At 66.5% G+C, this 12,473-nt stretch overlaps 1 protein-coding gene across 1 annotated transcript; it reads left to right on the top strand.

Annotated features, from left to right (window-relative positions):
* The first annotated feature begins 1,092 nt into the window (after positions 1 to 1,092).
* GPR25 (G protein-coupled receptor 25) lies at positions 1,093 to 2,157 on the top strand. The gene has a single exon (XM_054576433.1). It carries the CDS (start codon positions 1,093 to 1,095, stop codon positions 2,155 to 2,157), a length of 1,065 nt encoding a protein of 354 aa, XP_054432408.1.
* The last annotated feature ends 10,316 nt before the right edge of the window (positions 2,158 to 12,473 follow it).

The following is a 12,473-nucleotide window of genomic DNA, read 5'->3' as shown; positions in this document are numbered from 1 at the left end:
GCGGGCGGGAACGTGCGCTCCAATGCGGCGCCTCGGGGGAGGAGGTGGCCCTCAACGGCATCGCCCAGAACCCCCGCCGCCGCGCCCCACCTGCTGCAGAAAGGGTGCGGCTTGCCTCACCCACCCTTATCTCCCGGAGCCCCTCCCCCGCCCCAGGACCCTCCCCGGCGGTGCCCCCTCCGCCCATGAGCTCCTGGCTCCGCGTTTAGGGCAGCCGTCCTGTGCTGCGCCGGGCACCATCTTCGCCCGCTGCGCCGACCTCCCATCTATCTGCCTTTGGCTCAGCAGGCAGGTTTCGCCGAACGGAGGGAAGAGCTCGGATCCGAACCGAGGGCTCTGCCCTCGCCTGTGGATACTGTCGCCCCTCACTCCTGAGCCTGAGCGCCCCGCCCCTGGGGCTTCCCGAGAGCCTGGCTGCAGCGGGACCGGCGTGGTTTGCGTTCAGACATTCAACCCCACCTCTCAGGACGCTGAGCCCGCGGGCGCGCGAGCTCTGGTGGCTCCAGGTGGGGCTCTAAGGGCAGGCTCTCCCCCCTCCCCGCCCCCCCCACCCCCGTCCCCCGGCACCGGGCTGTGCAGCTGGCGGCAGAAGTTCTCCTTCAGGGAGGGCAGGGGGTGGGCACCGGCTGAGGCCCCGCCTCCCAGAGGAAACCCCCCTGCGGGTCTCTCTCCTCCCCTCTGAAGCTAGAGACCACCGCAGAGCCCCAGGACTGGGGGGCAGGGCGGGGAGCAGACAGGGCTCCGGGGCCCCACCGCCTGCGCCCCGACATCAGGCTGCCCCCGTGGGAGGCCAGGCGGTCTCCAGGCGCCGAGGACTCTTCCTCCAAGGACCCAGGGCCGAAGGTCCTCTGCCCTGTCCGCTTCCCGCTTCCCCTCCCTTCCCCTGTGCCACCCTCCGACCGTAGGCCCCCCTCCTGCACCACAGGCGCGGCCCCTCCCCCGCACCCGCCTCCCCTCCTCCTCCACCTTCCTGCCCACCCCTCGCCTGGGCCGGGGCTGCAGGAAGGGAGGTGCTGGGCACCCGCCTGCAGAGCTGCCGCTGCTGCCCGCACCCGCACCGCATCGTCGGCGCGCACCGCCCGCCACCCGGCCATGCCCGCCACCGAGCCCTGGAGCCTCAGCCCGGAGACGGCGTCCTGGGACTACTCGGGGTCCGGGTCCGGGGCCGGGGCCCTGGAGGAGGAGCTGGAGCTGTGCGCGTTCTGGGAGCTGCCCTGCGCCCGCGCCGTCGTCCCCACGCTCTACCTGGCGGCCTTTGCCGTCGGCCTGCTAGGCAACGGCCTGGTGCTGCGGCTGCTGGCCTGGCGGCGGGCCCCGCGGCGCCTGGCGGACACCTTCGTGCTGCACCTGGCGGCCGCCGACCTGGGCCTGGTGCTGACGCTGCCGCTGTGGGCCGTGGCGGCGGCGCAGGACGGCCACTGGCCCTTCGGCCGTGCGCTCTGCAAGCTGAGCGGCTTCGCGCTGGCCGCCTCGCGCTGCGCGGGCGCGCTGCTGCTGGCCGGCCTGGCCGCCGACCGCTACCTGGCTGTGGCCCGGCCGCGCGGCGCGCACCCGCGGCGCTCCCCGCGGTGCGCGCGCGCCCTGTGCCGGGGCGCCTGGGTGGCAGCGCTGCTGGTCGGCCTGCCCGCCCTGGTCTCCCGCGACCTGCAGCCGCTGCCCGAAGGCCCGGGCAGCCAGTGTGGGGAGAAGCCCTCGGACGCCTTCCAGGCCCTCGGGCTGCTGCTGCTGCTGCTGACCTGCGCGCTGCCCCTGGGCGCCACCTTCTTCTGCTACTGCCGCCTGGCGCGCCGCCTGCGCCGGCCGCTGGGCCTGGGCCGCGTCCCCGCCGCCCCCCTGCGCATCATCTGCGCCGTCGAGGGCGCCTTCGTGGGCTCCTGGCTGCCCTTCGGCATCCTGCGCGCCGTCCTCCACCTGGCGCGCCTCGGGGCCGTGCCCCTGCCCTGCCGCCTGCTGCAGGCGCTGCGCTGGGGCCTCACCGTCGCCACTTGCCTGGCCTTTGGCCACAGCTGCGCCAACCCGCTCATCTACCTGCTGCTGGACCGCTCGTTCCGCGTCCGGGCCTGGCGCCTGGCGCTCGGGCTCAGCTCCGCGTCCTCGCGCTCCGCGGACCCCAGCGCCGAGGCCCGGGGCCCGGCCGAAAGCGGGGGACGCGCGTGAACGGAGAGCCGAGCTGCGGCCGGCCCCGAGCGGCCCCGACGGGGGCCCAGGGCGGCGGCGGGATCCCCAGCCGCGCCTCCCCTGCTGGCAGCACACCGCTCCGCCACGGCCAGGTCTCCTGCGCCGTCGGCTGTGCCAGCCTCAGCGCTTCCTGAACTCTCCCAGCCGGCCTGAGGGATCGGCGGCCTCTCAGCCCAGCGGGCGCCTGGGCGGACTTCCTTGAGCTCCGTAAAGGCCCTGTGACCCAGCGATGGCAGCCAGGACACCGACAGGCTCCCCAGCTACCGGAGAGGGAAGTGGGTTTCTTCCTGGCCCCGTCGGCAGCAGCACCGGCCAGAAGAACACGCTCAGACCCCGAAGCCACTGCCTCCGGCGGCCGTTTCGGCGCCCCCTCCCGTCGCCACCCGAGACACCTTCCTGAAGTCAGCCCTCGGCCCCGCTCCAAAGCACCCCCCGCGCTGTGGGAATGAGCCGCCCTCCGGCAGGTCATCTGCGGGTTTCGCCGAGTCATCCAGGCACTGTCGTGGCGGGTTTTCATTTTCAAAGCTCACCAGAGCCCTGGGAGCCGGCGCCCGTGCCAGCCGCCAGGTGTGGCCGCCCCGCCATGTCCCAGGGGGGCCGCTTCCGCGGCGCCTCGGGACTCACCTGGAAGCGGCCGGCGTCCTTCCCCGGGCGGGGAACTGGGATCCCTCGCTCGGCGCGCAGATGCTCTGTCCGCCGGCCGGGGACCCCGGGGTCTTCTGCGTGAGTTCCTCTTTCTCAATAAATGCCGCTGCTCATCCCAGCTTGACTGGCGTCCTCCTTCCCGTGGGCGGGGGAGGGAAGTGAGCACCAGGAGGCGGCTGAACTCGGGTCAGGCAAAGCACAGGGGGGGCGGCTGAGGTTGACCTCAGGGTGGCCAGGATCTGGTGGCAGAGCTGGCCGCAGCCACGTGGGCGAGGTCACCCTGCAGGAGAGCAATGGGCGGGCTCTTCTCGCAGTTCCACGGAGCATTTCCTACCTCGTAGGCTGTCGAGAGAAAGACACAGACCGAAGGGAAGGGCAGCGGCTGGCCAGGGGCCGCTCCGAAGAGGAAACCCATCCGTGTGATTTTCAACGGCGCGCGCCGAGCCTTTCTGCTGCCCTTCCGGAGGCCGCCCGGGCCCAGTGTCGGGACAGGCGTTTTGCACTTTGTGGTTCTGTGACTTGCCTTTTGGGTTTCTGGGCGGGGGAGGTGCTTGCACATGCAGTGTTTGTGCTGTTCTATAGATCACGTATTTATAAGTGTATGTTAAATACGTGTAGTATATATATATAGACGGAGCCCCCTAAAATGCAGTAGGAGCTGCTGTCCCCAAGGGCCTGCCGAGCCCATCGTGTGCTGCCAGCGCTGGGCGGGGTAACCTCTGGGCGGGCCCCCGGCAATGCTGTGTCCCCAAGAGCTGTTGGCAAAGGTCTCAGGAGGGCAGGGGTGACGGCTGCCAGGCTGGAAGCGGAAGGACTGTTCAGAGGCCGCGTCGCCCTGCTTCGGCGGATGACGCTGCCCCGCTGCCCCCTTCCTTGTGCGTGCCCCGCCCCCGCCTTTGTCCCCAGACCCGGACGCTGCGCGCGTGTCTGCCTGATCACAGGCTGCTTTTGGAATAGCTGTTCGTTCTCTTTTCCTCTTTTTCTTTCTTTCCGTTTTTCAATCTCAAATAAATGCTTGTGGCTTTTCACTCTGGCCTTTTAGATTCAGGCGAACAGTACTTCTGACGGAAGAGGATTTGCCCCAAAGGAACGTCAGTCAGCCAGGGGACCGGAGCTCGGGACTCCTCCCCCCAGGCCGGCCTGTGGGCCCAGCGTCACTTCCGTGCCCCAGAGCCCAGGCCCACTGGGCCCTCCCCATCCCTCTGTGGCTTTCTGGGGCCTGCGGTGGTCACTTCCCACTGCGCAAGCTCAGCTTCTCGGACGGGCCTCCCCCGCGTTGTGTGGGCTGAGCCCCCACCCCTACTCAGGCCCCACCGGCTTCTCCTGACTGACGAGCTGTGCTCCCCGCAGACAGACGAGGGGCTTCTCTGAGCCCGGGGGGCGTTCACTGCCCCCAGCCCCTCACCCTGCAGCGACTGAAACCCAGTGTTTCCCTCCGATGTGGCCAGAAAGTTCCCTCCCTTTGCTGGGAGGGCCTCTGAATGAGCCCACCATGAGTCCTGCCTTGAGCGGGCGGGCCCGCCTCGCGGCGGCGGCGGCGTCTTCAGACGGAAGTTAGTCCGTCGGCCGCCAGAGCCTTAGGACTAGTCCTCCCCGCCCCCCCAAAACGCGGGACCCCTGGTTGTTCCCTCTCAGGCTCTTTAAGGACGTCTGTAACTCAGCCGTCCTATCACGGACTGTTCTGCAAATTTTAAGATGTCGCTTAAAGGGAGGTTGGTGAATGTGGAGGGTGACTTTAAAAAGGCAAAAAACTCCTGTCGCATGCCCACACGCTTTGGGGATATAAACTAGTGGTTCCTTTGGTTTTGGGGGGGCCACAGAGCCCGCCGCATAAAAGGCGCCTTTGCCTCACCCCCAGGGACTCTGGGGCTGACCGTCCACTTTGCTGCCGGGTGCAACCTGAGGTCCCTGCGCGAAGGGGCTTTGTGTCAGGCCGCACTGTGTCCCCCACGCCTGGGGCGGGGCCCGGGGAAGGGAGGGCCATGGAGGCCCCGTCCGAACACGAGACGATAGGACACAGCGCGCTGGGGACAGGAAGGACGCCGCGTTCCGCGAGTGCTTTGTGAAAGGGCACGATACACGGGCCCGAGGGAGCAGGGTCAGCGCGGCGGTGACCGTCGGAGACCAAGGCTGGCGGCCCTTGTTCCCACTTCCATTTCTTTTTCCTTGACGTGCTCCCCACGCCTCTCGTTTTTCAGGGCAGTTAAGGAAGAGCCGGACGCCCTGGGCCCGGCCCGGCCGCCACGGCCAGCGGCCTGCCTGGGGCGCCTGCCCCTCGGCCAGCCCCGCCTTGCGGTGCGAAGGACGCCAAGGCTCCCCGTGCCAGGCCGCCCGGCAGATCGAAGGAAGCGAGTCCTGGAAAGGGCTGGTCGGCGGGGGCCACGGGCGGACACGGCCCAGGACCAGTTCCCCCGGTCACCTAGTTCCCAGGCCCCGTCCCCTCTCCCTCGTTGCCACAAGGAAAGGGCTGCGGGGGCTGAGCCGGGCACTGAAAGGTCAGCCCCCGGGCACCCTGGGCACCGGGGCGTGGGTATTTCTGACTTGCCGCTTGTGACTAATTCTGGGCTTCCTCCTCACCTCCCGCGACCCCGTGGCTTTCTTAGGGCAAAGTGTGGGAACCAGGCCCTGGGGCGCTGAGTGATCTGGGGAGTTCAGGGGCTGGCAGGGCTGGCGAAGCCGCGCTTGGTGATATGACTCAGCCCCCTGGTCAGTCGGGGGGACAGCGGTGTCTCTGGACACTGGGGCGCCCTCGGGGCCGGGCTGTTCCCGGCCGTGGCCGAGTGGCCTGCAGGCGGCTCCTGCACACCCTGCGCCCCCATGGCCCCGGCCTCGATGGTGGGGGCCCCAGGGAGGAGCCCGGGGGACGCCTGGCGAGCGAGGGGAAGCAAAGGTGTGAATTCACCTCCCTGCTCGTTCCCATCAGAGCCAGAAAGCGTTTACTGAGTGTGTGGTCGCGTCCTCTGGGAGGCGGGGCTGCCTGCGTTGTGTGCGCAGCCGGGGACGGCAGAGCTGGAAGCCCATTCAGTCCGTCCGGGGACACCGAGGCCCCGAGCTGGGGAGGCGCCCGCTCAGCAAGGCCACGGTAAGCCCCACCGAGGATCTCTGCACGCCGCCTACCCCGCGTTCCCAAGATGCACAGATGCATCGGGTCCCATGGCCCGGGGGGCGGGGGGACGCAGTGGTGCCAGCTCTGGCTCAGGGACGCTGAAACCAGGCTCCGGTGGAAGTGGCGCAGCCAAAGTCCCCGGCGCTGCAGAGCAGGAAGTGCGGCCCCAGACAACGGCTGCCAGCGTCTGGGAAGAGGCTGTGGTTCGCCCCCAGAGACGTGCCAGACAGGGGTGACTGATCTCGCTCAGCCCGCTCTGGAAATGACTGTCACAGACGGTGCCCGCTCCCGGTCTCCCCACGAATGCCACACTCGGTTCGCCCCAAATGGCCTGCAGAGAGCAGGCCGGGCCGCGGGCTGTCCCCGACGCACACATAGTCCCTGCACGGGCCGGTCACCAGCGCACCCCGTGCCTTCCATCTGCTCGCCAGGTCTTACTTCCTAGACACCCTGCAGCCCCAGGTTTCTCAGGTCTCGGTCGCAAAAACGACCACCATAAGGAGAGGAGATGTGATGCTAAGGGTGAAATGACTCAGGACCCTCCAACAATTTCCTTTTCTTTTTTCCCCAACACCCTTTCTTTCCAGCCTTTCTCTGCCGCGTCCCCATTCTGCGTCGCTGGGACCGCGAGGGAGTGTTTTCAAATTGCAGCGCACACCACAGGCATTGTTCGGGGCTGCGCTCCAGGCTTGCGGGCGGGCGGCCCTTTTGCAGGCTCCCCCGGCCGGGCGGGGCGGGGTGGGGGGCAAACAGGAAGTGCCCAGCCCTCTGCCACCGGACGTCGGGTTTGCTCGGGAGCCGCTCCCCACCGGGCCCAGAGCGGGCTCTGAACGTCCGCTCCAAACCGAGCGCCGCTCAGTCATCGCTTGTGAGGATCTCAGAGCCTGGCGTGCTGATAGGGAAGCCCAGGGGGGGCCCGGGAGTGAGGGGTTCAAGCCCCGCATGGGCTTCTCACCCCCTTTGGGAACTGGGAGGTCCCCACGCCCCCCGTGTCCACTTCCAAATCCCACCTGTGAAGGGGACTGACACGCCTCAGCCACAGAGCACGCGTGAGATGCGTCCGGGGGGCCGCGCTGGGACCGTCTGGCCCAGACTAAACGCTAGATGTTTGCTGTCATTATTGGGAGTTCAAGAAATAACACAAGCAATTTGTGACACAGAACTGAGTTCTGCCCTGGGCTTGGATTTCTCTTCTCAACGCGTTTTTGGCTCCGCGTTGGCTCCGCGCCCATGAGTGTGGGCACCCACGGGTGACGCGGGTGACTCTGTCCCCTGGGACAGCCCTTGACCACCAGCGTCTGCACCCCGCACATGACACGGGGGGAGCGTGGACTTCCCGGCCTCCGAGGAGGGAACACGAGCCGTGCGGACCTGTGGTTTTCAGTGAAATGTGAGTTTGCTTTTCTATTTCTCCTTTCTTCAGACGAGAAGTCCTACAGAGAACGCTGTGCCCCGGAAGAGCTGCTTCCTGACTTTCACAGAACCGGAGAGGCGTCAGGGAGAACCTGTGAGGACACCCAGGACGCCGTCCCCCTGGGCGGAGAGGGCCCAGAGCAGCCCCCAGAATGAGCACGGCCGCGGGCCTCAACCCCAGCTGAACGGGGCCCCGCCCTGGCCCTTCGGCCCGGGGATCCCGCAGCCGGGGCCCCGGGCCCAGGATGCTCTCCAGGCCCTCGTCTCCTTCCCTGCTTTTCGATGACGCAGAAGGCGGTTCGTGAAACGAGCCCACCCAAAGGCCAGAGGCGCCCGCCCCTCCATTACGAACAAAGCGAGCCAGGCAGAGGAATCCACGCACGCCAACAGCCAACTCCCCCACGCCACCCAGGACGACGGGCGAGCCACCCACAGGGGGCCGAGGACGCGCAGCTCCGTCCTCCCCGCCTGGGCCACGGCAGAGCCCCTGGCTCTGCGGTCCGGTGCCGAGGCCCCGCCGCGGGCTCCCGTCCCTGCGCTCCGGGTCACCGTGAGCGGCACCTGCCCGGGGCTGAACGAGTAGGGGAGTCACTGTAAAGTGCGACCAACCCTTTGCGGGGAGGGTTCTTATGTCACAGCCAGAGTCTGGAAGACAGATGGATTAGAGGAAAATGTTAAACAGAAACAGAAAATCCCTTCGGCAGCAACCCCCCGGGGAGAGGGGGTCGGGGGCTGGACTGCGGCAAGACGCCCCCACGGCGCCGCCGGGCTTGTTTCCCCGTGACACTGGGAAACGCAAGCTCATGGCTGGGGTCGGCTGTCCCCCTGGGTCCCCCGACTGGCTTTGCAACATGTAAGAGAGGGGACCAGGGTCCTGCACTTCGGGAGGGCGATGGGGCAGGGCACCCAGCACCGGGGAGGCGTTCTCTCCGAAATGGTGAACCAGGAAACATCTGAGCTTCTGCCGCCAACTTCCAGGCTCCAGGACATACAGGGGGAGCAGTGAGTTACTACAAGGGGGGACCCAAAAAACCGAACTACGTCCTGGAGGGCGAGCCCCTCGTAGGACAGGCTCCCCCCGCTGTGGGAGTGACCTGGGAACCCATCTGCATCAGGGCACCAGCTGGCGTTGTTGTGAGAGGCTGCGTTCCGCTTCGGCGAGTTTTTTTGGAAGACTCAGCACGTTTGCCCGTGTCATGACGGGTGATTTACGAGCGTGCCTGCCGCGCCGCGCTGAGTGTCCAGCAGTTTTTACCCAGAAGCTGCACAACCCCTGTGCCCCCCGCCCCCATTCACCCGATCTCACCCTGAGCAAGTTTTTTCTGTTTCCCTGGATGCAAAAAGTTCTCCAAAGGAAACGTTTTGTCAATGTGGAAGAGGTGAGACAAAAACCGACAGACGCACTAAAAGGCATCACCATTGACAGGTTCCAACACCGTTTTGAGCCGTGGGAAGAAAAGTCTTGAAGTGGATGCTGCATGAAATGGGCAGGACTCTGCAGGTGACTGAAGGGGAAATGTCCGAATAAATACACAATTTTCTATCAGTAAGTTGCGGGCTTATTTCGGTCCCCCCTCGTAATGCGAGGAGGCCAGCAGGTAAGACACAGAAGGTAGGACATTTCCTGAGACCTCTGACCTGATTTTAACAAGTCACTGACGTGACAAAGTCCGGGTGGGGGAGGGATTAAAGAGCCAAAGACAAAAAAAAAAAAAAAAAGGAAAGAAAAAGAAAAAAGAAAAAAAAAGAGCGAACCAGACACAGCAACCCTTACTTCAGCGTAGAGACGACAGGCCGCTGGCAACTGGGGAGCTTGGAACGGGACTCGAGAGCGGCCTGGACAGAGCGGTCCTGGCACAGCGGCCGCACAGCCGCGTCAGCAGCACGCCGGCTGTTCTCAGGGGTGCGTTCGGACTCATCAGAAGGGAGATGTCCCCGTGCCTGGAATTTTCTTGAACTGTTCCCCATAAACGAGGGCAGTTGTCACCCCCGCGTCTAGCGGGCGGAGGAATGGGAGTTCAGTGTGCCCGCCTGCTTTTCTTTAGGTTGGAAAGTGTCCAGGATAAAAGTTTTAAACAATTTAATTACAGAAATTGCCCACCGACAAGGACGACATTTTCACAGCACAAAGTACACACGGAAATAAAAAAGCTGAAGTCCTTTGTCCCCCAGGCCCTCCCCGGAAGTCACCATTGGGGTGTATTTCACCGGTTTGTAATTTCTTACCTTTTCCCGCCAGAATCCGGGCTCCTGACGGTGGCCGACGAGACAGGAATCACCCCTCTGCCGGCACCCGAGACGACCGCAGAGTAGGAAGCTCCTTGAACAAACCGAGCGGCCTCCCCGCCCCCCGCCTCCGGCCCAGGCGGCTTTGCCTACCACCCTCACCCCAAACCGGCTCCCAGGTCCTGCTCATGGTCCCTCTCCCGCCTGTCCCACTCCAGCACGGGCACCTGCCACGAGGGACTGGGAATTGAGCTAAATCCACCCGCCCTGTGGCGTGGGGACCCAAGGGTGGGGGCTGCGTGGGAGGGCGGGGTGGGGTCGCACGTGGCCAGCTGACGGGCCACCTCAGGAGATTTCGGCAGCCTCTGACCTCCGTGTCAACCCCCCTCCCACGGGAGCGGCCCGCCTCTGTTCCTCTGAGGGCGCTCCCTCCGCTCCAAGGCAGCAGGGGGCTCTCTGGTGACAGAAGCCCAGGCCACAGCCGGGCAGGGCTGGCCCACGGCGGGCGGGGGGCCCTTTGAGGCTGCGGAACCGCAGGAAGTGACGCTCCGTCTCCGGTAAGCAGCTTCGGACGGGACGGATGAGATTAGCACAGGTTCGTTTTAGTATTTCGCCTTCCTGGGTGTCAGGAAGAAGACGAAAACTGTTTTCTTTGAAAACGAGCAACGTGAAAAACACTTAAAAAAATCACTGCCTGCGAAGGGGAAGCCCGGGGCTGGAGAGCGTGCTGTCTGCGCCGGTGCGTCACCGTCACCCCGACCACGCGGGGGCAGGAACGGGCATCTCTCTGATGGGAAAGTTCTCCCCCGAACGCGGCACCTGAGCCGCTGAGCGCCCAGCTGCCCGCAGGGGCCCCCGGGGGCAGGTGTGACTTCAGACGCATCTCCGCAGCCCGCTGCTGAGAAGTGAGAAGCGCGGTGCGTCGGGGGGGGGCGGCCCCCCGCCCCGGACTCCCCGCCCCCGCCCCCCGCCCCCCGGTCTCTCCTGAGGAGCCGGCACCTGGAACTCTCCACTCACACCGCCCCACCGGGGTGAGGACCAGACGCACACAGCACCTGCGCTCCGGGCCACCCAGGGCCGAGCAGATAGCGGCGTCCTCGTGGGACTGGGCTGGGCTGCATGCTATCCTCTGGGTGAGGACGCCGGTCTCTGCCTTATTTGAAAACCCCTTAAAAATACCGCTGCTGTTAAGCTTTTATTTCTGTGGTTGTATTATTTTTAACACAACTCGCTATTTTCAAGTCCCTGGGAGTGGCCGGAGAGGCCCGGCTCTCGGGACGAGCGGCCCCAGAGGGGTGGAAGGGGGGCCGGAGTGGGGGTCACAGCGAGGACGGGCTGGGCTTTGCCCTCCCCAGAGGAGGGGTCCATGTCCCCCCCTGGCTGGGCCTGGGCAGCGGGGAGGGGTCCGGGCTGGGCCAGAGCCTGCAGGTCCCATGCTGGACCCTCTGTCACTTTGCCCCGTTTGCCCCAGGGCACACGGAGGCCCACCCATGCTCCAGACCCAAGGGTGGCCCACTGGCAGCCGCCGCCCCCTGGTGGTGGTGCCAGGGAGAGCCGCTCCCCCGGGGGCTTGGCGGTTTGGCAGAAGGGAAGCGGCTCGGGCAGGGTCCTGCGGGAACCGTGTGGGAGCCCCGGCAACCAGGATGGAGCGGCTGGTGGGGAGGTGGAGGAGGAACGGGAGAAGGAAAGGGGGGTACAGGAAGAGAGAGAAGGCGCGAGGGCGAGGGGCGGGGCCCGAAGCTCTGGGAGTGGCCTGGCCTACAGGGGGCTACCAGCCTGCAGGGCGCTGGCGTCTCTGGGGAAGTGGGCTCCTCTCCCTCCTGCCCTCGGGCTCTGGGACCCAGGGATGGGTCTGCGTGTTCGACAAGCCGCTCTCCAGACTCGGGCCGGCCCCAGGCGCGGGGGTCTCTTCCCAGGAGCAGCTGAGTGACCCCCTGGCTTGACCCGTGAGTCGGTCGCACAGGTTCTGCGCAGCTTCTCCCCGGCCGGTGCCCTGCCGGGGGCTGGGGCGCCTGGGCAGCGCCCGCCCGCATCACCCGGCTGGGAGCTGCGGGTGTGGCCAGCAGAGGAAGCCGTGGGGCCTCGGCTCCAGCTCATTCTGGGGTTTCCAAAGAGCTCCCCGCCTGGGGCATCGCGGGGGCTCTGCCGGGCCTGGGAGGCTCGCGCTCCTCATCCTGCCCACAAAGCAGGCGGCGGGAAGAGGGGGCGTGTGGCCGGGCCTGGTCCCGGCCGGCCCAGGACCGAGGATGCGAGTCATGGGGGCCGCCCGGAGGGCAGGCCGGGGCAGGCCCTCCACTGTGGGCGCGGGCGAGGCGGGCGGGCAGCTCCCGGCCCCCAGGCCGCCACTGCTCTCAGAGGCCCGGCTGGGACGACCCTGCCCTGCCCCCTCCTCCTTACAGCAAAAACTCACTCAGAAAGTTTTCCCCAAGGCCCCCTCGCCGCTCCCAGCAAACCCATCCCGGACAGCCCCGCCCGCGAGGGTCCTCGAGGGAAACCTCCGGCCAGTGGCCTGGGAATCCCCAGCCCCCGCCTCCCCGCCAGCCCGCTGCACGCTGCGCACGGAGGCTGCTCTGCCTCCGGAGCCGCTCCTGACTCAAGCGCACTTCACAGCCCGCATGCCACCGCCCGAGTCAGGCCCTGTCACCCTGCCTGGGCGACTGTCTAGACGCAGTTTCCCTGTTCCCAAAACGCCCCCACGCGTGCCTCAGGGTGAGCTGGCCCGGAGCACCTCCGGGGTGCACAGTCGCTATTCCGTGGAACGACAGCGGCTTTGTGTGTCAACTTGGCGAGGCCCACGGTCCCCCCAGGGAGTTGGCTGAACGTTATTCTAGATGCTTCTGTGACGGCCTGTATTTTTTAGACGGGATTAACTTCGAAACAAACAGGAGATTACAAAACGCAGACC

Source organism: Pteronotus mesoamericanus, unplaced genomic scaffold, assembly GCF_021234165.1.
Source record: "Pteronotus mesoamericanus isolate MK-2021 breed Mesoamerican mustached bat unplaced genomic scaffold, CSHL_Meso_final contig_347, whole genome shotgun sequence".
NCBI classification, from domain to species: Eukaryota; Metazoa; Chordata; class Mammalia; order Chiroptera; family Mormoopidae; genus Pteronotus; species Pteronotus mesoamericanus.
The sequence above is the reverse complement of the archived record's forward strand: the minus strand, read 5'-3'. Positions and strand labels throughout refer to the sequence as shown.